Consider the following 23,496-nt stretch of genomic DNA (forward strand, 5'->3'; position numbering starts at 1 on the left):
GCTCCGAGTCACCCAGGGAGGCAGCCCCGCAGTTTCGCAGAGGCAGCCTGGCGGTGAGAGAATCCTGGACGCCCCCTGCTGTCACCACTGTGCAGTGTGACGGCCCGCCTTCGGGATGGGAGACACTGGGGTGATGTTTCAGAGGGGAGAGCGAAGCGAGGAAAGAACAATGACCACACTTCACACAGAAATCGACCACGTTTTTTTTTTTTACTGCGTTGTCTTCACCCTGGATTCCAACATGCTGGTCCAGAGCATGGCTGGCAAGACCTCTGTGGATCCTCTGACTGGCTTTCCTTCCCCACCATGTACATGACTGCTTTTGATCCCACTCCGTGACCCAAGTGCAGAGGCAGTTATCAAAGAACACTTTGGATGCAAACAGTGAGCGGCTTACAACACATGGATGGGGTGGGAGCGATGTCCACCACGAGCGTGGAATCCACATAAATGGCTGGAGAGGCAAGACGCCTCCCCAGTGGTTAATAGGATGATGGAGTTCAAAACCCACAACTGGTTTTTGTTTTCTTTCTGAATTCCTGGCGTCTATTGAAACCAGTTGTTCCTACCCTTATTTCCTATGCGTAATCACAAGTCTGACCTGATTTCCACCATGTTTGTTGGCATACATCTTTGAGTGGTGCACCCTGAAGTTATGCATACTGATATAGGATGAAGCTTACAAATATCTGCATTGAAAGAGAAACTGGGGTGACTCTATTTGAAGACAACGACCATCACATTGCACAGCACATCGTTGGTTAATCTTGGAATCGTCAGGCATTATTTAAAATGAGAGAGAACACAAGCGCCACGAGAAAACAATCCTAACAACAGAACCAAACCCAATTTCTCTATTCATCATTGAAAAACCAAACCCAATTTCTCTAACACTTTTCATTAATTGTTATTTTAAGCTCCAGTAGCAGGATCGGATTTCTGCTGCCTCTGGGCAAATGAGTTATGATCTGATCTCAAGTTCCAAGGGAAATGCTCAAAGTTTTATTTTCCCCCAGTTGAATAAACAGTCCTATGTCTATTATCTCTTGTGTTAGAATAGTGTTGTCTTCACATAAGACTCAAATCATGGTATTAGTCATTCATTTCCTTGAACACAGACACCCTCATGCGTGCTGACAGGTTTATAAGGATGCGGTGGCAGCGCGGTTATGGGAGCTGCTAGATGACCGACCTTGATTTCTTGCAGTCCTGAGCGATGGAGCCCGGGTGTGTCTGGTTATTGTTCGCTTTCTCTCCCAGATGCTGGGCTTGTCTGGAAGATTAATACATTAACAAGAGCTGAAGGTCCAGGGTTGCACATCTTCAGACATGTTTATTAGCAGATGGCACACAGGATTCAAAGGTCACCACAAAAGTGACATTTTAAAGTGAAACAACAATATTTATGTTCAGATAGTCTACTGATGAGATCATGTGGAAATGGTTTTGATTAAATTAGCTTATAAATGGTTGCCAATCTATAGACAACTTAAAATGCCACGTCTGTTTACCAAATGTTTTCTTCTCACGCTCTCACCCTTTAAATATTAATGACCAAATGCTGTTTTTTCTTGGTCAGTGTGGGTGGGGGGGCAGATAAGCTTTTTTTAACTGTAAGATCTGTATATTTGGTTTTGGCTTCCCAGGTTATCTGATTTTTTTTTTCTTCATTCTAAAAATGTTATCTCCTGTGTGAGTTCTGAAACCTCACCTGCTATTTTTCCTGCTTTGAAAGAATTTGATTTCCACTATCGTAAATACAATGGCTTGCAATTTCTTTAGTATAAATTGGGTCTCTGGAGGGATCTAAAGTTCAGTCCCTCAGATCAAACGTTATGTTCAATATCATAAAAGAGGTATGAGCTGGATTTCAGAAATTCTTATTAAAGCTCGATTTGGCCTCTGCAACCCTCAGGAGCCACAGTTTTGTGACTGTGTGCTAGTGTTTCATATAACAATGCGAAAAACAAAATGCAGCCAAAGGGAGAGAACCCTCCTCTCATCTTCTTTTTTTTCCCCCTCTCTGTTGTGCCTACAACCTAGCAGGGTTTTGAGGGAAAAATTTTAGCTCAGAAAATGGTTTAGTCAGAGAACGCTCAACAGTCTGAAATCAAAGTCATCTTTTGTGAGTTTTGCAGGTCTCTGTGGTCCATAAAACTCACAGAAGTATTTCCAGCAAAGGCATTAAAATGCAGAAATAATGATCCATCAGTAGATTAAAACTTTCACAGAGATATTTAGAGGCAACAAATATGAACATATATACTGGTTCTCTTTTATTTACATTGAATTGTGCTATGAATAATTTTGCAGGATATAGATATTATTGTCTTGAGTTTTTCACTTTATTATGATGTTGATCTTATTTTCCAGACAAGTTACAAAATTACAAATGTAAGAATACCACAGAAGATGTACTCACTTTTCAAGAGAACCTTTTTCAATATTCATTGCCCCTTCCATTGAATCCAGTCCTTGTTCAGAAAATTGTTTCAAGGCACTTAAAGCTGCCTAAAAATGAAAACAAACACACAAACAAGGAGATTCATTCACTGACGTTCATGTAATAAACAGGAATGCAATGGTAAAAGAAAGCTGTGATATATCGTAAAGGCTATCATTTTCATTCGTCTAAATAAATGCTTTTTTGTATCATTTAACAAAATTACACTTGAGAGGCTATATTATGATGGAGCAATGTATATCCTAGAAAGGCTTTATTTTTGTGTGTTTGGGGGGAGAGGTGGAGAGAGGAACCTGCGTAAACCTTATGCCTTATCCATAATTTTGTAAGATGGCAACAAAGTTTTTTTCGCAAATGTAGAAACATGTCATAGAAGCCTATCTATCTTCAATGATGATTTTTGCATCATTTCTCCTTACATTCCAGAAACTACATGTTCTCTTCTTCCAGATGTGAAAGCATCAGATATTTTTTTCCCAACTGTCCAAAGCTAGCATAAATGTACTGGTCAATTTCATAGACATTTAGCCCCAACCAAGTCACAGAATGTGAACGGTGAGAGAGACCAAAGACACTCTTGAATTCCGAGGTGATGGTATGATGATGGTATTCTGTATATAGAGAAAAAATCTGCCTCCGTGGGGGCCCTGGGGAGGCCCGCCTGGCCACCGCAGAGCCTCCTGAGGTAGGGATATGCCCGGATGTGTGGGATGCCGAAGGGTGTTGACAGGCTGGTGGAGCCTCGCGGAATAGCTGGGAGGCACCAAAAAATGTGATGCTGATAAGATCTGCATAACTTGTTGACACTCTTGTGCACGGTCCAAACTGTTATTTCTTTGAATAAGAATTTGGTTCTTCTTCCCCTCCCCCACAGCCCACCCTTTTAAGCTCGATTTAGAAGGGCTTTGTTGAGTCTGAGATAGGTGTGAGCAGCCAGGCTTGTTTGTATCTTGGAGATCCTGCTGGGTCACACTTTGGTCATCTGCATCTTCTCAAAGGCCTTTGTAAAAGAGTTAACTCCTGCCACTGCTCAAACTTTTATCTGCCAGCAGCTCCTTTTGGGTAGTGAAGTGCATGATCTTTTCCGAATCTCTTTATGCATAATATATCTTTTTGGTTTGGATTTTTAAGTTAATAGACTTAATATTTTTTTTTTTGAGAGCAGTTTTAAGTTTATAGAAACATGAAGCAGGGAAACCCTCTTCCCTTCCCCCTCCCTCAACATCATTTCCCTTATTATTAACATCCAGCATTACAGAGGTACGGTTATTACAACTGATGAGATATTGATATATTATCATTAACTTAAGTCCACAGTTTACAGTAGGGTTTGCTCTATGTTGTACATTCTATGAATTTTGACAAATGTACAATGTCATGTGCCCACCATGACATCATAAAGAATAATTTCATTGTCCTAAAAATTCCCTGTGTTCCACGTGTTCACCCCTCCTCCCTTTCCACTTCCCCATCCCTGGCAACTCCTTTTTTTTTTTTTACAGTCTTTATAGTTTTGTCTTTTTTGATGCCATACAGCTATAAGGGTACAGTCAGTAGCATTTTCAGACTGGTTTCTTTCACTTAGCAATATGCATTTAAAGTTCCTCTATGTCTTTTCATGGCTTGTCAGTGCATCTCTTTTTATTGCTGAATATATTCTATTGTCTGGATATACCACAGTTTGAGGGACCTCTTGGTTTTTGCTGATGATGAATAAAGCTGCTATCAACATCTGTGTGCAGATTTTTGTGTAATGTTTGTAACATTTTTTTAGTCCTTTTATTTTTAAAATATCAACTGCTATATTCAACCAAAAGGACTAATATATCCTTATTTTTTCCTTCAGGCTGTTTCTTCCTTTCAGATCTCTGAGCTGATCTTCCCAGTTCAGCTGAATGCCCACTGATGCCTCCGCTCTGGCCTGGGAGAGCTGGGGCAGGGGCAGGGTGAAGATGGGGCAGGGTGAAGATGGGGCAGGGTGAAGATGGGGCAGCTGCACTGGGCTCTCTGTTTCACCACTCTCTCTCTAACCCCGGAATCCTTCAGAGATGGCAGTTCCGCAGCCCCATTACCCTTGATCTCGGTCTAGGCTCCCACTACACAGTAGCTGGCGTAGGTTACAGTGACACGTAAGCACTAACCTCAGTTGGGTAGGACGAATATGGCCATCTCATTGGGGTTACTATTACTGATTGAATTATGTCCACCCTCAAATTCGTATGTCATTCCAATCCCCCATACATAGAACATGGCCTTAGTTGGAAATAAGATCTTTGCCAACATAATTAACTAAGATGAAGTCATACTAGATCATCCATCCCGGGTGGCACAGTGGTAAAGAACTCGCCTGCCAATACAGGAGACGAAGGAGACTTGGGTTTGATCCCTGGGTCAGGAAGATCCCCTAGAGTAGGAAATGGCAACCCACTCCAGCTTCCTTGTCTCGAAAATTCCATGGACAGAGGAGTCTGGTGGGTTTCAGTCCATGGGTTTGCAAAGAGTCAGCCACAACTGAGCTCACACACACACATATATTAGATTAAGGTGGGTCCCAACCCATTATGACCAATGTCCTTACAAAAAAGGAAAATTCAAAAACAGAGACACACACACTGTATGAAGAAAGCAGAGATTGGATCGATGCAACGGAAGCCAAGGACCACCAAAGGCTGCCTGGCAACCACCAGAAACCAGGAGAGAGGCACGGAACAGACTCCTTCCTCAGGGCCCGCAAAAGGAACCAACCATGCCTACACCTTGCTCTTGCACGCCTAACCTCCATAGCTGTGAGACAAGAACTTAGTGTTGAATTTATTGTGGGTGGTCCTTTGTTACGGCAGCCCTAACAACAATTACAGGCACATCATCATTCCTCTATAAGGAAAGACCCTCTTTCTCCTCTCTTTGATATTTCCTTTATTGTCTTTTTATTATAAAAATTGTTTCTCATTACAGAAAAATCATAATATGTAAGCAAGCAAAAAGAATGTGAAAATATTCAGTCTTACACACCACTCAAAACTTGGTGCATGTCTTTCCAATCCTCTTCTATCCCCCTCCCCACCGGCACACACTTTAACCTGGATCATATCCTAACACTATTTTAGAACCTGCTCTTTTCACTGAATCATTAGCAATTTTCCATAGCAACAGAAACACTTCAGCAACGTCATTTTGCAGGATTACACAGTACCTCACTGACTATATGTGCCTTCCTGTATTTAACCAATCCCTACTGTTGGACATTGAGACCACATCCAATTTTTAGGCTGTTATTAACACTGCACCAGGACCTCCCTCGGAGAAGGCGATGGAACCCCACTCCAGTACTCTTGCCTGGAAAATCCCATGGACAGAGGAGCCTGGTGGGCTGCTGTCTCTGGGGTCGCACGGAGTCAGACATGACTGAAGTGACTTAGCAGCAGCAGGACCTCCCTGGCAGTCCAGTGGTTAAGATTTTGAGCTCCCAATGCAGGGGGCATGTTTTCCATCCCTGGTCATCGAACTAAGATCCCACATGCCATGCAGCAGGACCCAAAAAAACAAAAAACACTGCACCAAGCTTTCTAATACTAAATCATTGCCTACTGTCCCAATAATTTCCTTGTGATAAAGCCCTATAAGTTGAATTTCTGGACCAAAATGCACGCACATTTTGAAAGATGTGATATGAACTTCCCTCTGCCCTCGGAGAGGTTGTATCCACATCAATACTCTGAGGAGCACCTATTTCTCTAGGTCCTTTTGGAATCACCTCTCAGAACAACTTGTGGATCATTGGAGCCAACCGGTTTTGTCATTTTTATGGCCCCACTTTATTTTTCATTTGTCCATCCTAAGCATTTACTTTATTCACTAGACTTAACTTTGAGGGAAGTTTGGTTGCCTTCAAACATTAAATTCACCCTCAAAGGACTCAGATTTGGACATTTCTCCTCCTTAAAATAAAAAGTAATTCACACAGGAATTGGACTTTTATTAAAGTCAGTGAGGTGACTTCTGTGGTCCTTTCCAGTCCTGAAATACTCAGGGAGCCTGGGCACCCTGCCCACGTGACTGTGCTGAGCATGTCCCTACGGGTGTGCACATCCTTGTGGGCTGTCACGTGAACCTGAGTGATGAAGTCCCGCCCCCTGTGCACACGCATGGAGGGTGGCTCCAGGCCTGCTCACAGTATGTGAATTATTGACAGGAATGCTGATTTTTATCAATTTCTTCCCAAATGGACATTATAGAACACCTTCCATAGTAGTCTATCTGCACTGTGGTTGGTGTTGCTGAATGAGACTCCTGAGCACTCCAGGGCTTCTTGGTCCTGTTTTATTCCCAGTATAGCCAAAATGACCACCAGTACAAATTCTTAAAAAATAAAAGCAAAACCCACTTATGGGCTAACTGTTCAGCCCATTTTTCAGTAGTTGCTTGGGGAATACAGGTTGTGTCAACACCAGAAATCCTATGTCTTGGCTCACAGAGTCCAGGACCCAATGAAACTCATTCTCCTCCATCCAAAAAGAGGTGCCCCCTAAGAGATGAAGGTGAAGTCTCAGGGAGCAGGTTGCGTACTTTAGGTCTTGCAAAAGCTTCTGGATGATTTAATCAACATGACGGGCAGGTCCCCAAGCGCTGTCAAGATGACTGTCACTGCTCCAAGAACGTCCTCCTAGCTGGAATGGCGGCGTACTCTTTCACTTGGTGCCATGAACGGATTTTCAGAATTCTTGTGTGGCTGGTTCCCTCCAAAGGTATGTTTAAAGGCTTTTAAATAACATTCCCTTATCTGTCTGATGAGATAATCCAGCCCACATCTTATTGATAACCCTGAATACAATCACTTCTAAGTATGAGAGGACTTCTTTCTACTTTATAAAAGGCAATGAAGATACTTTATCTTCTCTGTAAACAGCAGTCACTGCCATTTGATGAGCATCCCTGTGCCACAGTCATGAGACCAGCTCCCTTACCTGCGTGACCTCAGGTGTTACCACAGCCCTGCAAGGTGGGCCCTTCTCATGAAGAATTCAACAACCTACTCAAGGTCACACGGTTAGTAAGTGGCAGAGCAGAGGTGTGAACTCGGCATACATCCTGGGTCACATCACGTTATTTTCTTCAGACATAAAAACTGCTCACATTCAGCCTAGCCAGTTTCAGCATAACTCCTTCCAAAGTCCGTCTAGTCTAAACGTCTAAACAAGGTTCGGCTAGTCAAAGCTATGGTTTTTCCAGTGGTCATGTATGGATGGACTCTAAAGAAAGGTAAGCACCGAAGAATTGATGCTTTGGAACTGTTGTGTTGGAGAAGACTCTTGAGAGTCCCTTGCACTGCAAGGAGATCCAACCCAATCCTAAAGGAAATCAGTCCTGAATATTCACTAGAAGGACTAATGCTGAAGCTGAAGCTCCAATACTTTGGCCACCTGATGCGAAGAACTGACTCACTGGAAAAGACCCTGATGCTGGGAAAGATTGAAGGCAGGAGGAGAAGGGGATGACAGAGGATGAGATGGTTGGATGGCTTCACCGACTCAATGGATGTGAGTCTGAGCAAGCTCCGGGAGTTGGTGATGGACAGGGAAGCCTGGCATGCTGCAGTCCATGGGGTCACAAAGAGTCAGAAATGACTGAGCGAATTGAACTGAACTGGATGGACCTAGAGACAGTCATATAGTGTGAATGAAGCAAGTCAGAAGGAGAAAACAAATCATTCTATAATGCTTAGATGTGGAATCTAGAAAAATGATACAGATGAACTTATTTGCAAAGCACAAATAGAGGCACAGATGTAGAAAAGAAATATATGGATACCAAGAGGGGAAGGGGGTGGTGGGAGGAATTGGAAGATTGGGATTGACATATATACTCTATTGATACTATGTATTCCTGGGGATCTTCCTGACCCAGGGATCGAACCTGCATCTCCTGCATTGGCAGGAGGATTCTTTACCACTAAGCCACCAGGGAAGTGGTAAAGCAATGGAATATTACACAGCCATAAGAAGAATGGAATAATGCTATTTAAAGCAACATGGATGGACCTAGAGATTATCATGCTCAGTGAGGTATCAGTGAGTGTACAATATGGTATCACTTATATGTGGAATGTAGAAAAAATGATATAAATGAACTTATTTATAAAATGGAAATAGACATATGAAACAAAGTTATGGTTACCAGAGAGGATAGTGGGTGGTGATGGTCAGGGTCGGGGGAAGATAAATTAAGAGTTTTGGATTAGCATATACACACTGCTGCTGCTGCTAAGTCGCTCCAGTCGTGTCCGACTCTGTGCGACCCCATAGATGGCAGCCCACCAGGCTCCCCCGTCCCTTGGACTCTCCAGGCAAGAACACTGGAGTGGGTTGCCATTTCCTTCTCCAATGCATGAAAGTGAAAAGTGAAAGTGAAGTCGCTCAGTCGTGTCTGACTCTTAGTGACCCCATGGAATGCAGCCCACCAGGCTCCTCCGTCCATGGGATTTTCCAGGCAAAAGTACTACTACACATAAAACAGGAAAACAATAAGGGCTCACTGTATAACACAGGCAGGGCTTCCCTGGTGGCTCAGTGGTAACGAATCTTTTTTCATGGAATTTTCCAGGCAAAAATACTGGAGTGGGTTGCCATTTTCTATTCGAGGGGATCTTCCCAACTAGGGATCAAACCCATGTCTCCTCTGTCTCCTGCACTGGCAGGCAGATTCTTTACCACTGAGTCACCAGAGAAGCCCTGGGATTGTTTTTTAAAGGTCTATCCAAGGCAGTAGATGTAGCTTTGTTTGAAAGGTGAAATTTTCTTTAAGTGTTTTTAAAAAGTGGATGACATTTCCTTTTCTTAGTCCTGTCTTTCCAGCTCAACACTTGTATCCATTTGTGTGTGTGTGTGTTTCCCTTAGAGGAGGGCATCTGCATAGATACATAGAAATATTTTTGTCCCCCCAAAATTTTACAACTGTTTTGGGAATAAAGTCCCACAGGGTCTAGAACAGATGTCACTACCATTTCACGTAGGGCTTGTTTTGTGCGTAGTTATAGCAATGCCAGAAACATGATGCCAATAAGATGCTTCCCATGCCGGTTTGCTGGTCTTGGTTCGCATGTGTGTGTGTGTTCACAGGATAGGGGTGAGCCTTTCCAGTCATTTCTGTCATTTCTAACTTTCCTCTGGTTGATGAGCAATTAAGCAAACTTGAAACCAGTGCCTACTCTTCCTGCTTTCTTCTGCAGGGATTAAATAGCTTGTTAATGACAATGTAGCAGCATTAAATCATTCTTTGAGAGACAACAATGGTTCATTAGCAAAATGTGAATTTTAACTCATCCCTTCTTGACACGCAGCACTTTTAGGAGTCTTTGAACTGGATGCCCAACAGATCCTTTTATTTCTTTCTTTTTTTTCCATTTCACACTTTTCCCACCGATTTCACATCCTGAACCCCAGAAACAGGCTGTTCCCATTAAAGTCAATGGTAACCATACAAGTACAAATGTGGCCTTCATTTTGAAGTTAAGTGTTCAAGGTTTGTTTTGTTTTGCCTTTTCCCCCTTAAAGTGCTTGCTCATATGGAACTCTTCCTGGGAGTAGATCTAACTGCTGGACTCATTTCAGAAGGCACACAAATGGCCCTATATGTGGCTCATTAAATCAGTCTCCTTTAATGAGAAAATCATAGGCTTCAAATTACAAACATCTTCAACTGAGCTGAGGACTCCTCTCACTTTTTTTTTTTAATGTGGCTCATTTTTAAAGCCTCTATTTTATTTGTTACAATATTGTTTCCGTTTTCTATTTTGGTTTTTTGGCTGCAAGATACATGGGATTTTAGCTTGCCAACCAGGGATCGAACCCACACCCCCTACATTAAAATAAGTCTATCCACAGGATCGCCAGGGAAGTCCCAGGACTCCCCTCACTTCTCGTCCTAATAATCTTTGAGATTAACTCTGTGAAATCACTTAAATGACTGAAAAACCAGAAGGTCTTTTCTTCAGTAGGTTTGAAGCCTTACTGCCCAAAGAATGTGAATTTTAATGTTTCTAAGTTATCATTTTCATACTTTTAAAAGTCTGTAACAAAATGCCAAGTCTCTCTTTATATAAAATAAAAGAAACCCCAAAGAGAACATTGTATTTCTAAATTTTATCACATTATGATAGAAGCCTCAATCTGTATTACATTTCAGATGAATCAGTGGTTGGACTTAAGAAATAAAAATAGGATTATACTGAGCTTTAATTAAACCAATTGCTGCTCTGCTTTCTAACAATTTCACTATCGTCCCCACTTTCATTTGTGCTTACACAATCCTGTTAGTTCGGGTAATTTTCATAAAATTGGTATTTTATTTAAAAAAAAAGCTCCTACTGTTGGAACAAAGGGATGTCGGCTAAGGTGAAGACTACTCATTCTGGGGAAAAAAAGGTGGTGGGGGTGGTCAAAAGACACGCACATTTTAGACCATCTCCTAAGGCAAAGAATAGGAATTCTGGCTCGAGAATTTGGGGAATTAGTACAAAATGGGACACTTAAACTATAGACTTAGGCATCATCTTTATTTCAGTGATCAGGCTCTGACTGTTGGTTAATCCACGTAGCTGCCAGCCTTGACAATAATACAGAGTCGAATTTGAAACAGGATTAGCTGTGCTAAGAGGAGTGTTTTCAGCGTGCTTAGAACAAGCTCGAGTGGCGCCCTTATCATGTTCTCGCCGTCCAGTCACGCTGTGTCTGTTTTACCAAGAGCATTCATTTTAAATTTGTGTGTTGCCTCTATTTTTGCTTCAACGAAAAGTCCGCTTTGCAATGGCGTTTATGGAAACATGTGTTGTGCACAAAGGCAAGTGTCCCTGAACGGTGACAGCATCTATCTCTGAGCTTGGCAGGATAATCTTCCCAAAGGTGTCCATGGCCTACCCCGTAGAAGCTGAATATACTGCCTCACATGGTAAAAGTGATTTTGCAGATGGGACTGAGGTATGAACATTGGGATGGAGAGGTTATCTTGAATAATCCAAGTGGGTCAATTTAATCACATGTCAAGTCACTTTAGTCGTGTCCAACTCTTTGCGACTCCATGGACTGTAGCCCTCCAGGCTCCTCTGTCCATGGGCTTCTCCAGGCAAGAACACTGGAGTGGGTTGTCATGCCCTCCTCCAGGGGACCTTCCCGACCCAAGAATCGAATCCACGTCTGTCTCCTGCATTGGCAGGTGGGTTCTTTACCACTAGCGCCACCTAGGCCCTAATTTAATCACACAAGTGCTTAAAATCACAGAACCTTTCCTGGCTTTGGTAAGAAAGATGCGGCCAGGAAAATATGGTCAACGAAATGCAATGTTCTTAATTTGAAGGTAGAGGAAGGGGGACACAAACCAAGGAAAGTGGCTGGCCTCTAGAAACTAGAAAAGGCAAGGAGATACTAGAGCCTCAAAAATGAACTGCAGATATCTTGATTTCAGCTCATTGAGACTTGAGACACCTGTCTGAACTCTAAGAACTCTAAGATAATACATTTGTGTTGTGCTGAGTTCATCTTAAAGGAAATCAGTCCTGAATATTCACTGGAAGGACTGATGCTGGAGCTGAAACTCCCATACTCTGGCCACCTGATGCGAAGAACTGACTCATTTGAAAAGACCCTTATGCTGGAAAGATTGAAGAGAAGAGGAGAAGGGGACAACAGAGTATGAGATGGTTGAATGGCATCACTGACACGATTTACATGAGTTTGACATAAGAGTGATATGGTAGGCTCCGGGAGTTGGTGATGGACAGGGAAGCCTGGCGTGCTGCAGTCCCTGGGGTCACAAAGAGTTGGACACGACTGAGCGACTAAACTGAACTGAGCCACTAAGCCTGTTCGTTTTTTACAGCAGCAGGAGAAAACGAATACACTCTTCTGGTCGCCTGGACAAGGAAGTGAAAGGGCAGGCACTTGGAGTCTGTCAGGCCTAGATTCAAATGCCAGCTCTATGGGTCTTCCCTGGTGGGCCAGTGGTTAAGACTCCACGCTTCCACTGCAGGGAGCATGGGTTCAGTCCCTTTCAGGGAACTAAGATCGCACATGCCTTGAAGCATGGCCAAAAAAAGAAAATGTCAGCTCCACTGCAGACCAGCTGTGTGTCTTCATGCAAGCGACTCTCTCTCAGAGCTTTGTTTTCCATGCGCCATTAGACCTAAGCAAGCTAACAATAAACCCCTTCTATCATCTAAATACCTGGGTCATGTTAAAATTTCCCTGATAACTTCAATAATGTATTTTAAAGTTGGTTTTTGAATCTATATTCCAACAGTTCACCAGTTGTATTTGATCAGCCTTTTAGGATCTAGGCATTCCATGGCAGCAGAATAATGCCTCCCAAAGACATCTGAGTTCTTGTTCCAGAGACCTGTGAATAATAGTTTTCAAGGGACTTTGCAGATGGGATAAACTGAGGGCCTGGAGATGGGAAGATTAGTCTGCAGTCTCTGGTGAGTTCAATCTGATCCAATGAGCCCTCAAAATTAGAGAACCTGTTCCACCTCCAGTCAGAGAGAGACATAATGATGGAACAGGGGTCGGAGGGCTGTGACATATTGATTCTGACTATGGAGGAAGGGGCCAGGAAGCAGGGAATGGGGGAAGCTTAAAGAAGCTGGAAAAAGCAAGGAAACACTCTCCCCCCTGAGCCTCCAGAGAGGAACACAGCCCTGCTGACTCTGGATTTCAGCCCTGTGAACCATGACTGACTTCGGACTACAGAAGTGTCAGATAATCCACCTGTGTTGTTTCACACCACCGTGCCTTTAACAGAGGGACTGAAGTCACACTGAGGTGTGACCTCTGCCGCCAGGTTCTTTCCCAGGACCAGGCTGGTGCTGGGCCTGACAAGGAGGTCAGAGGGCCTGCCTGAGACTCTGGCTTGGGGGTCTGAGAAGAGGGGCCAGTTGAGTGGCAGCCGTCCTCAGGCAAGAGCCAAAGGACTCTTCTCAAAGCAGACTTGACCCTAGGATCAGGTTGCCAAGATCAAGTCACCTAAATCCTTCTAGGACCTCCCTCTGCCCTTGGGGCCCATGCAACTGCTCTCCCTTCACTCCTTCCATTCTGTGCTGTTCTCCTTTCTGTTCCCTGACTTTGACAAACTCCCCCTGACCTCAGGGACTCGCAATGGCCAGTCCCTCCAGCCACCCCCTCCTCAGGACCAGATGCCTGTCAACAGTCAGGTCTCAGACCAGGAAGGCCTGGTCTGAGAAGGCCTGACCACCCCCAGCAAATCACACATTATCCTCATAACACTTGTCACAGCCTGTCATTATTTCCCAGAGGGAGGGGCCTCGTCTGTCTGATTGACAACTGGGTACCGTCATTCAGTTAACAGAATCAGTGCTACTATGAGGTATCACCTCACACCTGCCAGAATGACCATTATGAAGAAGTCTACAAACAACAAATGCTGGAGAGAGTGTGGAGAAAAGGAAATGTTCCCACACTGTTTGTGGGAATGTAAATTGATACAGCCACTGTGGAAAATAGTATGGAGGTTCCTCAGAAAACTAAAAGTAGAATTACCATATGATTCAGCAATTCTATTCCTGGGCATATATCTGGACAGAAGTACAATTCAAAAAGTCATGTGCACTCCAGCGTTCATAGCAGCATTTACAATAGCCAAGACGTGGAAGCAGCCTCCATGTGCACTGTGCATTGACAGACGAGTGGATCAAGACGTGGTGCTTATATATGATGGAATAGCACTCAGCCATAAAAAGAACAAAATAATGCCGTTTGCAGCAACATGGTTGCAACTAGAGATTACCATACTAAGTGAAGTCAGTCAGAAAGAGAAAGACAAACACCATATGTGTATTCATATGTGGCATCTAAAGTATGGCACACATGAACCTATCTGCGAAACAGAAACAGACTCAGAGATATACAGACAATAGATTGGCGGTTGCGGAGGGGGTCAGGGGTGGGAGAGGGCTGGATTGGAAGCTTGAGGTTAGACATGTAGACTGACAGATATAGGATGGATAAGAAAACAAGGTCCTACTGTATAGCGCGGGGACCTGTATTCAACATCCTGTGATAAATCATCATGTAACAGAATATGAAAAAGAATGTAAATATGTGTATAACTGAATCACTTTGCTCTACAGCAGAAATTAATACAACATTGTAAATCAACTATTCGTCAATAAAAAATAAATAAAAGGGACTTCCATGGCGGTCCAGTGACTGAGACTCCGTGCTTCCAATGCAAAGGACCGGGGTTTAATCCTGGTCAGGGAACAAAATCCCACATGCTGCCACTAAAGATCCCACATGCCGCAATTAAGACCCAGCACAGTCAAGTAAATAAAAATAAATAAACATTTTAAAAATGAAAAAGAAAAGAAAACAGGGTCATTGAGACCGGGGAACCACACTGGGCACCAGGAAAACTCAGCTCCACATATAGGGTCCCTGTCTGTTCTCAGCGTGTCTTCCAGCAGGAAGGAAAGCACGCTGCCCACACCAGGCCGACAGGTGATGCTGTAGAGACGGCGTCTGCAACAACAGCCCCAAGAAGGGCACCCAGGTCTGCCTAGAGAAGACGGTGTCATGGAGAGGCCACAGTTGGGGTGAGATGCGGGGTGAGACGCAGGGTGAGAAGGACTCCGTCGGGGAGGTGAACGGTGGGCGGAGGGTGATGCTGGCAGGGGCACTGCTCCTGCACAGGGGCTGGGAGGGAAGGAGGGCTTGGGGACATGATCAGAGTCCTGGACGATAGACCAGGGAGGCTCCATGTCCTGGAAAAGCTGAGCCAAGCCTGAGGGCCGGAAGCCATAGGCAAAGGGATTTGGTCTCCAAACAGGAAGGAACCTTGTGTCCGTGGAGAGCAAGCTGGACCCTGAGGAAGGACTGGTTGGGACCCATCGCTGGGGCAGGTAGCTGTGAGGCCACTTGCGCCTCAGGCTCTCTGTGGCTCTAAGTCAGGTGAAGAACGCCTCACAGCTGCAGAGAGGGGTGGTAGTTGCCGAGGTGACAGGTAGAGCTTTGTCTCCTGTGATGACTATGGTTTGCAGGGGAAAGCTGAGTTTGGGCCTGAGCTTCACTACGGGTCCTGTGAGAAAGAGTCTTTCCCTTCTCATTCCTCAATGTCTCAATTTAGAAGACGGAGTAGCCATACTATTACAGGGGTGAATTGATGAGTGTGTCCTGGGGCTCTCTGCCACACACTGTGCTGCATGGAAAATGTGTAACAACTAACCCTGGGGGCGGGGGGGGGGGGGAATCCCTAACTGGTACCACCTCCAGCTCCCTCCTCACTGCTCGGAGGCAGGGCAGCAACACGGTTTTAAGAGCCGGGCTTATTGACCCACTCCGCCAACTGGCAACCGTAATAGGACTTTAGGCAAGTGAAACTCTCAACTCTTAAATGACATCTCATGTTCATGACACTCACTTTACTCTAAGAACTTTCCATCCCTAACTCATTTATCTTCACGGTTGCTACAAGGAGCCTTGACTGTCATCTCCAATTTAAGAGAAGGATGCAGAGACAGAGATGAAGAAATTTACGCAAGATCAATATGACTTAATCTTGATGGATCTGAAATCTGTACACAGATGGTTTGGCTCTGGAGTCAAGATTCTTAGCTATTATATTGTACCACCTGCCAATCCAGTGATAGGATGCATCATTTGAGTGCTCAAGAAATGGCCTGATGGATGTCCCTGGTGGGCCAGTGGTTAGGACTCTGGGCTTCTACTGCAGGGGGCACGAGTTCAATGCCAGGTTGGGGAACAAAGATCCCACCTGCCTCTCGGTGCAGCCAAAATATAATAAAAAATTATTTTAAAAAATATGCCAGTAGGTCTTGTGTGTGGTGAGGTGCTTAAAAAGAAAGAAAGGAATGGCATGAGCCAGACCAAGAGCATGGAGCATCGTGAGAGAAAGGGTCTGAGTGCAGGCTCTGAGGATATGGGCTGCCTCTTTGATCCAATCTTCTGAGCTGTGGGCTTTGGGTGGGAATTGAGAACATATATGGAAAGATAGATGTGAAGTGTAAATGTTCTAGCTGCTCTTTAGAACAAAATCCCAATTTCTGACTTGGGCCCTGATGCCGTCATGACCGTTGCCATCTACATCTCAGTCCAGCACAGTCCCTCATCACCACACTCTTCCAAACCCCAGAGCTCCAGCCACACCAGCCCCTCTGCTCTTTGTAGAGCACCTTGAGTTCAGTGCTGTCTCATGGACCTTCACACGCTTCTCCCCAGACCTGGGGAGCCCTTCTCTCTGGTCTCCATAGGGCCCTGTCCCCCATTTCAGCCAGTTCTCTGCTCAACTGTCATCCCTTGAGACCAGTGACCCTACAGGAGCAACATATCCCATGCCTAGCCTGGCATTCTCGCATCTTTTTACACTGCCTAATTTTCAGTGCTTACTGGCCCTAAAATTTTATGTTATCTATTTAACCATTTCCTCGATTATTGACCATGTTCCCATTAGAATGTAAGTTCTGTGAGGGCAGAGATTTGTCTGTTTTGTTCATTGCTAAGTGCTCCATACCTAAAATAGACACTCATTTAATAAATACTTATTAGTTGAATAGGGCTTCCCTAGTAGCTCAGAATTGCCTGCTATGCAGAAGATCCCGTTTCAATTCCTGGACTGGGAAGATCCGCTGGAGAAGGGATAGGCTACCCACTCCAGTATTCTTGGGCTTCCCTTGTGGCTCAACTGGTAAAGAATCTGCCTGCAATGCAGGAGACCTGGGTTTGATCCCTGGGTTGGAAAGATCCCCTGGAGAAGGGAAGGGCTACCCACTCCAGTATTCTGGCCTGGATAATTCCATGGACTGTGTAGTCCATGGGTTGCAAAGAGTCAGACACGACTGAGTGACTTTCACTTTATTAGTTGAATTAATGAATGACTGAATGAATGGCTGAAAACAGTGACAAGTTCAAGAATATCTAGCTCCCTCATATATATGGTAAAGTGAAAGTAAAAGCATTAGTTGCTCAGTCATGCCCAACTCTTTGCAACCCCATGGGCTGTAGCCTGCTAGGCTTCTCTGTCCATGGGATTTTCCAGGCAAGAATACTGCAGTGGGTTGCCATTTCCTTCTCCAGGGTATCTTCCCAACCCAAGGACTGAACTCTGGTCTCCTGCATTGCAGGCAGATTCTTTACTGTCTGAGCTACCAGGGAAGTCCTGTATATACAGTACGGTTTTATTAATTTTCAGAAGTTCCCTATGGAAATTAAGGAGTAGCTCACTTCCTCCACTGATTAAAATCCAGAAGTAAGCATTCATTTGATGTTGAAAGGCTGATTATTCAGCTGAAGTAAGTAGCTGCTAAATGTTGGTCTTTCAAATGAGGGAATTAAGTATCATGATAGATCCCCAAGGTGGGTGTTCTCATATATTGTGGACTTATTTTATGCCAATTACATTATTACAACATTGGAAGAAACTTTCTTGGGATTAATTTTAGGTTTTTTTTTCTAGAAATTCTTTGTTTTCTTCAATTAAGAGAAATGTCGTCACTGTCAAGTTCAAGAAGTAAACTTTCATATTCTTTCTCTAGGTGCCACTGAAAGAAGCACATCACTAATAATATCACACTTGGTTTGGTCAGTTTTAGAAACTCCATTAAAAGTAATTGTTAAGGTTTATAATTAAATAGCCATCTTAAAGGAAAAAGTAGTATCCTGGTTTCCTAAAAACATCTTTATTAAGACAATATAATCAAACAAAGAGATTTATAAATAATTATGATCACAAATGGTCCCCTTTCCCTGCCTCCACACTCAAATGAGAAGTAATTTAGTATACCTTTGGGGATGCAGTTTAGGTCTGCCAAATTCTTCTAAGTTGTCTCAAGCTAGTACTCTGAGGGTTGACATTCTAATATATCCAAACAGGTTTTTTTTTTCCTAATTGTTTGGCTGCAGATAAAGATGTAAGGTTATAAGTATAAGAATTTATGCGATGATCAGTGATGGAATCCTAATCCATCTTAAGCTGTCAGCATGACAACTGGCAGTTCCCAATGTGTATTAAGAGACAGAGAAATTATTTTTTGCCCGAGGGTACATTCCCTTTCAAAAGCAGAATATTTTTCTTCTTTTGCTTTCTAAAGATATCATGTCAGACTCCATTCTTAATGGTTAATCTTTTAAGGAGGCAAGATAGATTGGAGAGAAAATATGTGATAGATTTATAAATTGGGGGTAAATATAACATGAGGCATTCCAAAACGTAATTTCAAATCAAAACCTTAACATGGGCAAGGGACGTTATATCAACCAACAGCATTCTTTAGAAATGCCTGACATTCAGTTGGATAGGGTTATATATTGAAATAGATTGTAGGCATATTGGGGATGTTTTTCCTCTAGCATCTGGTAGTATCAAAGGCCAGGAGGAAGAGTGGGTCCAGAATTTAAAAGCTGCCTTTTGGATAAATATGTGCAAAGGATAGGAATTAAGTTATCAAAAGGCTAGAAGAATTTACTGAAAGTGAGAAGGGTGCTAAAAGCAATAAGCTATTTGGAATTTGATAGCACTCAACTTTAGGGCTTTGCAGAGCTAGTATTGTTAGCCAAATAAGGGTAAAGTGATCGTACAAAAGAGGACAATTCAAGAATGAGTCAAACATGAAAAGCAACCAGGCAATACCCTGATCTGTGAAAAGAAGCAGTATTTATAGTTTCTGAAAGTCTTCCCAGTGGCTCAGTGCTGAAGAATTGGCCTGCAGTGCTCGAGCTGCAGGAGATGCAGGTATGATCCCTGAGTGGGGAAGACCCCCTGGAGGAGCGCATGGCAACCCACTTCAGTATTCTTGCCTGGGAAACCCCATGGGTGGAGGAGCCTGGTGGGCTACAGTCCACAGAGTCACGAACAGTCAGACACGACTGAAGAAACTGAGCACGCACACACGTATAGTATCTGAGAGGCACCCTGGAAGGAGCCCCAAGGGAGCCTCCTCTACGAAGCCTTCTCTATATTTGGAAAAGAATAGTGACTGGTGATTTCTATGCCCTGTATCACTCAAAGTAAACTGCTAAACAGTCACCCCTAGAATCTCAATGCTCATGGAAAGACCTATTGCACGTTGCTGGACAGCGGACCCTGATCAATCAAGGTCCTAGACCCCTTCCATCTTGTGACTCCACCCTCTTCTAGGCTTGCATTATGGTCCACTTCATTCAGCCAGTGGAAGAGAAAGTAAAAGGGAAGATAGCACTTAGGAAGATTTTATGAAAGAGATCTCAAAGCCCTCATGCTGCGGAACCCAGTGAGTGACATGACCATACTGAACTCCATGACTCCACCCAACTCCAGGTTGGGTAACTAAATCTGGCTGTGAACTGAGGAAAAGAGGAAGCAGGTGTTGTGAGCAATTAGTCTCAATTAGTACTCACAAGTGGTACTATGTCATCACACTCGTTTGCTGAGGTATCTGCATGCCTATCTCCTAGAGCTGAAATTATAGTCTCTAGAACCAGGCAGGGAGAAGGCAATGGCAATCCACTCCAGTACTCTTGCCTGGAAAATCCCATGGACAGAGGAGCCTGGTAGGCTGCAGTCCATGAGGTTGCTAGGAGTCAGACACGACTGAGCGACTTCACTTTCACTTTTCACTTTCATGCATTGGAGAAGGAAATGGCAACCCACTCCAGTGTTCTTGCCTGGAGGATCCCAGGGACGGTGGAGCCTAGTGGGCTGCCGTCTCTGGGGTCGCACAGAGTCGGACACGACTGAAGTGACTTAGCAGCAGCAGCAGCAGAATCGGGCAGAGCTGGATGTTGTTTAGTAGCTATAGCACCAGCGATGGCATAGAATTAATGCTTATTTGTAGTCAGGGGACATGGGCTGCCTGGTTCACAGAGCACAGCGGCCTGGAGATGCTAAGGCTGGTGATCTATGCGTGAATATTGACAAGAAACACCCAGGTCTTTCTCCCTTCCTCAAGATGGCCTCTCTGTGAAGATATTTCCAGAGGGCAAAGGGACCACATGCCTACAGTGGGCAAGGGGCACTTAAGTCTGTTAATTCTTAATGTGTCTTCACTCAAAAAGCCTTCCCAGGGACCCTATGTCTCTTAGGAAGTGCTTCATTGTGGGAAGGAGCTGTTGGGTTCCTGAATGACAAAGGATAGGGTAGAGGGTTTCTTGTGAACCCAAAGTCTGGGACTAAAAGTGGAAATAAAATATTTGTCAAGGGAACTTTACTGGTGGTCCAGTGGCTAAGACTCTGCACTCCCAATTCAGGGGCCTGGGTTCAATCCCTGGCCAGGGAACTAGATCCCACATGCTACAACTAAGACCCAGTGCAGCCAGATAAATAAATGCATTAAAAAAAAAAAGTGTACTAAAAAATCTTTATCAAGGATAAACCAGACTTTTCTTATTAACTGAGAAAGAAGCCAGAAGTGATAGGTGAATAGGTAGGACTATATAATGTTATAAATTTATAGAATGTTATTCTGTCTCCATTTGGTTTCACACAAAGTAGTAACAGCCCCATGTGACTGACAGAGGACTGGTATCTGGAATATATAAAGTAAATAACAATCCAATTAGAAGATGGACAAAGGACACGAAGAGAAGGTTCACCAAAGAGGATTTACAATTGGCAAATAAACACCCGAAAAGAACTTAACATTACTAGCTGTTAAGACTATGATATCATTACAAACCTTTTAAAACACTGAAAACAAACATTTGTGACAATACCAAATGAAGGAGAGAATTCAGAGAAACTGTATCTATTATTATACATTTGTGATGGGACTATGAAATGGGTCAGCCACTCTGGAAAATAGTTTTCCAGTTTTATAAAAATATACAACATAAAATTACAATACAGCCCAGCAATCATATTTTGGGGCATTTGGGAGGTTCGTGACATTGGACAGGAGACAGGAATCAAGACCAACCCCAAGAAAAAGAAGTGCAAAAAAGCAAAATAGCTGTCTAAGGAGGCCTTACAAATAGCTGTGAAAAGAAAAGAAACGAAAAGCAAAGGAGAAAAGGAAAGATATACCCATTTGAATGCGGAGTTCCAAAGAATAGCAAGGAGAGATAAGAAAGCCTTCCTCAATGATCAATGCAAAGAAATAGAGGAAAACAATAGAATGGGAAAGACTAGAGATCTCTTCAAGAAAATTAGAGATACCAAGGAAACATTTCATGCAAAGATGGGCGCAATGAAGGACAGAAATGGTATGCACCTAACAGCAGCAGAAGATATTAAGAAGACGTGGCAAGAATACATGGAAGAACTGTACAAAAAAGATCTTTGTGACCCAGATAATCATGATGGTGTGATCACTCACCTAGAGCCAGACATCCTGGAATGTGAAGTCAAGTGGGCCTTAGGAAGCATCATTACAAACAAAGCTAGTGGAGGTGATGGAATTCCAGTTGAGCTATTTCAAATCCTCAAAGATGATGCTGTGAAAGTGCTGCACTCAATATGTCAGCAAATTTGGAAAACTCAGCAGTGGCCATAGGACTGCAAAAGTCAGTTTTCATTCCAATCCCAAAGAAAGGCAATGCCAAAGAATGCTCAAACTACCGCACAGTTGCACTCATCTCACATGCTAGTAAAGTGATGCTTAAACTTCTCCAAGCCAGGCTTCAGCAATATGTGAACCGCGAGCTTCCAGATCTTCAAGCTGGTTTTAGAAAAGACAGAGAAACCAGAGATCAAACTGCCAACATCTGCTGCATCATCAAAAAAGCAAAAGAGTTCCAGAAAAACATCTATTTCTGCTTTATTGACTATGCCAAAGCCTTTGACTGTGTGGATCACAATAAACTGTGGAAAATTCTGAAGGAGATGGGAATACCAGACCACCTGACCTGCCTCTTGAGAAACCTGTAGGTCAGGAAGCAACAGTTAGAACTGGACATGGAACAACAGACTGGTTCCAGATAGGAAAAGGGGTACGTCAAGGCTGTATATTGTCACCCTGCTTATTTAACTTCTATGCAGAGTACATCATGAGAAACGCTGGGCTGGAAGAAGCACAAGCTGGAATCAAGATTGCTGGGAGAAATATCAATAACCTCAGATATGCAAATGATCCCACCTTTATGGCAGAAAGTGAAGAACAAAAGAGCCTCTTGATGAAAGAGAAAGAGGAGAGTGAAAAAGTTGGCTTAAAACTCAAATTCAGAAAACTAAGATCATGGCATCTGGTCCCATCACCTCATGGCAAATAGATGTGGAAACAGTGGCTGACTTCATATTTTTGGGCTCCAAAATCACTGCAAATTGTGGTTGCAGCCATGAAATTGAAAGACGCTTACTCCTTGGAAGGAAAGTTATGACCAACCTAGACAGCATATTAAAAAGCAGAGACATTACTTTGCCAACAAAGGTCCATCTAGTCAAGGCTATGGTTTTCCCAGTGGTCATGTATGGATGTGAGAGTTGGACTGTAAAGAAAGCTGAGTGCCAAAGAATTGATGCTCTTGAACTGTGGTATTGGAGAAGACTCTTGAGAGTCCCTTGGACTGCAACGAGATCCATCCAGTCCATCCTAAAGGAGATCAGGCCTGGGTGTTCGTTGTAAGGACTGATGTTGAAGCTGAAACGCCAATACTTGGGCCACGTGATGCGAAGAGCTGACTCATTTGAAAAGACCCTGATGCTGGGAAAGATTGAGGGCAGGAGGAGAAGGGAATGACAGAGGATAAGAGTTGGATGGCATCACTACTCAATGGACATGGGTTTGGGTGGACTCCAGGAGTTGGTGATGGACAGGGACGCCTGGTGTGCTGTGGTGCCTGGGGTCGCAAAGAATCGGACACGACTGAGCGACTGAACTGAACTGAACTGTCCCAGAGAAGAGAAAATTTATGTCCACATCAATAACTTGTACACAAGTGTTCAAGGCAGTTTTATCTGTATTAGTAAAAAAAAAAAAAAAAAGCCCCAAACCCCCACAATAGATGAATTATTAAACTGTGGTACATCCACACCATGGAACACTACTCAGCAATATACAGGGATGAACTGTTGGTACATACAACAACTTGGATGGATTG

General features: G+C 43.6%; 1 protein-coding gene across 15 annotated transcripts in view; it reads right to left on the reverse strand.

Annotated features, from left to right (window-relative positions):
- Positions 1-191: 191 nt before the first annotated feature.
- Positions 192-23,496, reverse strand: part of STAU2 (staufen double-stranded RNA binding protein 2) — a 315,973-nt gene continuing 292,668 nt past the window's right edge. For all 15 annotated transcript variants that reach the window (XM_052651501.1, XM_052651499.1, XM_052651497.1 and 12 more), the window contains 2 exons: positions 2,423-2,511; positions 192-1,273 (listed from right to left, as the gene is read on the reverse strand). In XM_052651501.1, the coding sequence (XP_052507461.1) occupies positions 1,180-1,273; positions 2,423-2,511 (183 nt within the window). In that variant the 3' untranslated portion in view covers positions 192-1,179. The remainder of the gene's footprint in view (positions 1,274-2,422; positions 2,512-23,496) is intronic.

This window comes from Budorcas taxicolor, chromosome 14 (assembly GCF_023091745.1).
Source record: "Budorcas taxicolor isolate Tak-1 chromosome 14, Takin1.1, whole genome shotgun sequence".
Classification (NCBI taxonomy): domain Eukaryota; kingdom Metazoa; phylum Chordata; class Mammalia; order Artiodactyla; family Bovidae; genus Budorcas; species Budorcas taxicolor.